The sequence below is a fragment of the Impatiens glandulifera genome, chromosome 4 (assembly GCF_907164915.1).
Source record: "Impatiens glandulifera chromosome 4, dImpGla2.1, whole genome shotgun sequence".
NCBI classification, from domain to species: domain Eukaryota; kingdom Viridiplantae; phylum Streptophyta; class Magnoliopsida; order Ericales; family Balsaminaceae; genus Impatiens; species Impatiens glandulifera.
This window is the reverse complement of record NC_061865.1, coordinates 18,219,129-18,222,475: the sequence shown is the minus strand read 5'-3', so window position 1 is coordinate 18,222,475 and position 3,347 is coordinate 18,219,129. Positions and strand designations below refer to the sequence as shown.

At 31.5% G+C, this 3,347-nt stretch overlaps 1 protein-coding gene across 1 annotated transcript; it reads right to left on the bottom strand.

Moving 5' to 3' along the window:
• Positions 1-880: 880 nt before the first annotated feature.
• Positions 881-2,477, bottom strand: LOC124934853 (nuclear poly(A) polymerase 4-like). The gene has a single exon (XM_047475351.1). It carries the CDS (start codon positions 2,288-2,290, stop codon positions 881-883), a length of 1,410 nt encoding a protein of 469 aa, XP_047331307.1. The 5' UTR covers positions 2,291-2,477.
• Between the last annotated feature and the right edge of the window lie 870 nt (positions 2,478-3,347).

The window sequence follows — 3,347 nt, the reverse complement described above, 5'->3', positions numbered from 1 at the left end:
ATTTATCTTAAAAAAATTCAAATAATTTTTTTTAAAGAATTTTATTATAACAGAACTATAAAAATCCTAAAACACTAAACATGAAATGATGTAATATAATTTAGGGTATTTCTTTATATATATAAATAAAGATTATGAATTACATTGTTTCAAATAAAATGTTCAAAACAGAAGAGAGTTTAGTCGTCACTTATACAAAAAAAAAAAAAAAAAAAACTAAATAGAAAGCTCAAATTAGAAGATGTTGGCACGATATACCGTTGTTGCGCTGATCCCCTCACCAAAACCTCAAAGCAGAAGATGGCGCGGAACTCATAAGCATCTCCATTCTCAAGGAGTTTTTTTTTCTCTAGTCAAACTCAATAGTGAGTTACAAATAATTTATAGTTAAATATAATAGAAACTTGAAACCTGTGAAAATTTACAAAAAGAACCTCACATTGTTAAAATAATTTATAGTTATACAATTTTTAATTTTTTTTTTTTCTAATTTATATACTTTTTAAAATATATATACATGAGAATATTATAAATTAAAATAAAAAATATTTATTATATTTTATGAATTTTTGTATGTATGTATAAAAATAATTAATAATTGTAATACTAAATAAAAATGCATTATTGATTTCCATCATACTTAAGAATTATGCACTAACAAACTTATTCTATACATTTTGATCCATTATTATTTAATGGATCAAATTAATACCCACATATTCCATTATCACATTTTAATATTAATAATATCGTTCTAAAATCTTTAAAATTTATATATATACAAGAAAGATAGAAATATATATAATATGATAAGAAAGAAAATAATTAAAATATATATTGATAATTTTCTAATGTCTCAAGTGTACACATATAAAACTAACTAAACCATCACTAACATAAAACTGATTCTTTTTTCCTCGTGCATCAACCCCATACTTGACTTAGTTATACTAGACTGAAGGCGACTCGATATCCGCTTCTTTAGAGATTCCTGATGATCGATCTGGTCCACCTTTCTTTTCATACACAATCCTTCTTGTTGGGATTTGGGCCTAATCTTATTTGTTGTGAAAACATAAAGAGGAATCTGGTTTCGCCGAATATGAGAAACAGAGATATCCATCCCCGGCATCCACCACATGTACATACTGACCGCATGCTTGAACTCATCAACAGCTCCACGAATATCAAATTGCTGACCTTCTTGGACGACTATTTCCCCTTGCTTTCTTTGCAGACCCATAAAAAATGAAGAATGAGAACAACTCTTAGATGGATCCATATACACGTTAGAATAAGGATGGCACTGCAGTTTTCCATAGGTATCTCGTTCTATCTTCAGAGTCAGTTGTCTCAGCCGGGACTCAACCCAACCTCTCCAACCAAGTAAATCTCCATTATCAGCAGCAACTATGTCAACCTGTAGATAGTTTCTATAACTTTCAAAGAACAAATACGGCTCAAACAAAGCTTTCCATTCTAATCCCTTGTTCAGCTCAATTCCCTCGCATATCTTGTTGCCAAACTGGAACTGCTCCATCATGACCCTAAGGGTGCTCATTGAAACGTTGTAGCTAGAATTCATGCAAGGATAAGCCGGAGTTATGATTGGCATATGATGAGTTCTATCACGAGGATTCTTACGAGGGTCCCAAAAAGAAAACCCCAATTCCTCTTGTTCAATTTCACATAACATAACAGGATTTGGCCAATGCCACTGTGTATACATCCTGAAAAAACGTGAAACTAACATGTTGGGTGCAGCATTCGGAAAGAGCTGACAAACTCGGGCAACAAGAAGAGCCCAGTTCACCCCTCCAAGAAAACCGGTGACATTTGAATAAATACCACGACTTTTAGCCCAAAACTTTAAACACCGTAGTGTTGTACGAAAATGCTCCACATTTGGAACTAGCTTAAGAATCTTATCTGCAACTCTACATCCATTAAGGCTCCGAACAGTTGGCTCATCAACATTGTATAGGACTGACACATCACATATATTCAGATCTTCCGGGACAACCAAAAGAGATATACTAGCATAAAGAAGATCAATTGATATCCCATCAAACTTGAATTTCATAACTGGAACATGAGCATTAGGAATGGGCTGCAAATCGGTCACTTCTACCAACTCTTCCAACATTCCATGTAGTATAACGAAAAAATCTTCCTCGCGATTGATATATGAAGGCCCTATACATAAAGTGTCCATATCAGCTCCAGGACCATGTACCCCAAGTCCATAAGAGCCAAATGTAAATATTAAGGCATTTGCATCCTCCACCATTTGTTCTGTATAGCCTCTTAGAAGTGTCAGTTGTTTCACCCAACTTGTAGTTATCTCTTTGATACGATCAATGACCTCTTTTCTCTTAGAAGTTTCCGACTTGCCTTCATAAAGTCCCGCATCTTCCAAGAACTTTTCTAGTTCTGCAGTTCTACGTAAATCAGCCTTAGTTGGTTTAGCAGTAGATATTGCCTTCGTAACGTCATATTGCTTCTCTAGTACTGATGCGTCCATCTTTTCCAAAAACTAATTCACCCAAAATACCTTAATTAGAAAAGATGAATTCAACTCACAAACTTCAAACAACCAAATCAAATTGATGACTAGCTTGGAGGAGAAGTAATGTAGAAAATAATTAATTCAAATTTATTATATATATTATGATGATATCGTGACAACAATAATTTTTATCTATTTTATCTGTTACATTATTCAAATGAGTAATTAGAGATAATGTAATTGAATGTCAAACTCAAAACTATACATTATACAAACAAAAACATGATCACTTATGAAAAGAAGAAAGCAAAACAGAAAAAGGCTTACATGATGAAGGACAGCTGAGATCTACTTGTTGGTCGATGGGCAGTTTGAATTCTTCAAATTTCAATTGCTGATGTAGGAGTGTTCTAAGAAGTTTTGAGAAATGAATACAATTGAAATAGATGGATTCTGTACTTTTGAAATTACCCTAAAGTGTGTATTTGTAGTTTAGTTTAAGAATTAAATTTGTTTCCTAATTGGTTGGTTGCATATTCCTAATTTTTTGGAAGATTTTGTTTTGGAAGATTTTGAAATAACTCATAATTAGGAAATATCTAAAAGATTTTAGAATAACTGCATAATTAAAGAAATAACTAAAACAAGTTTGGAATTAATTAATAATTAGCAAATAAATAAAACTAGTTTTGAATTAATATTTTAAAACAAAAATAAGCCAGAAACCAATTGTTGGAATGTAGTATTACTTTTTTTATAAATAATATACATATGTAATAATGCTATTTATATGTCAAATTTTAGGATTTTTTAAATGAGACTATTTTAGGATCTTATT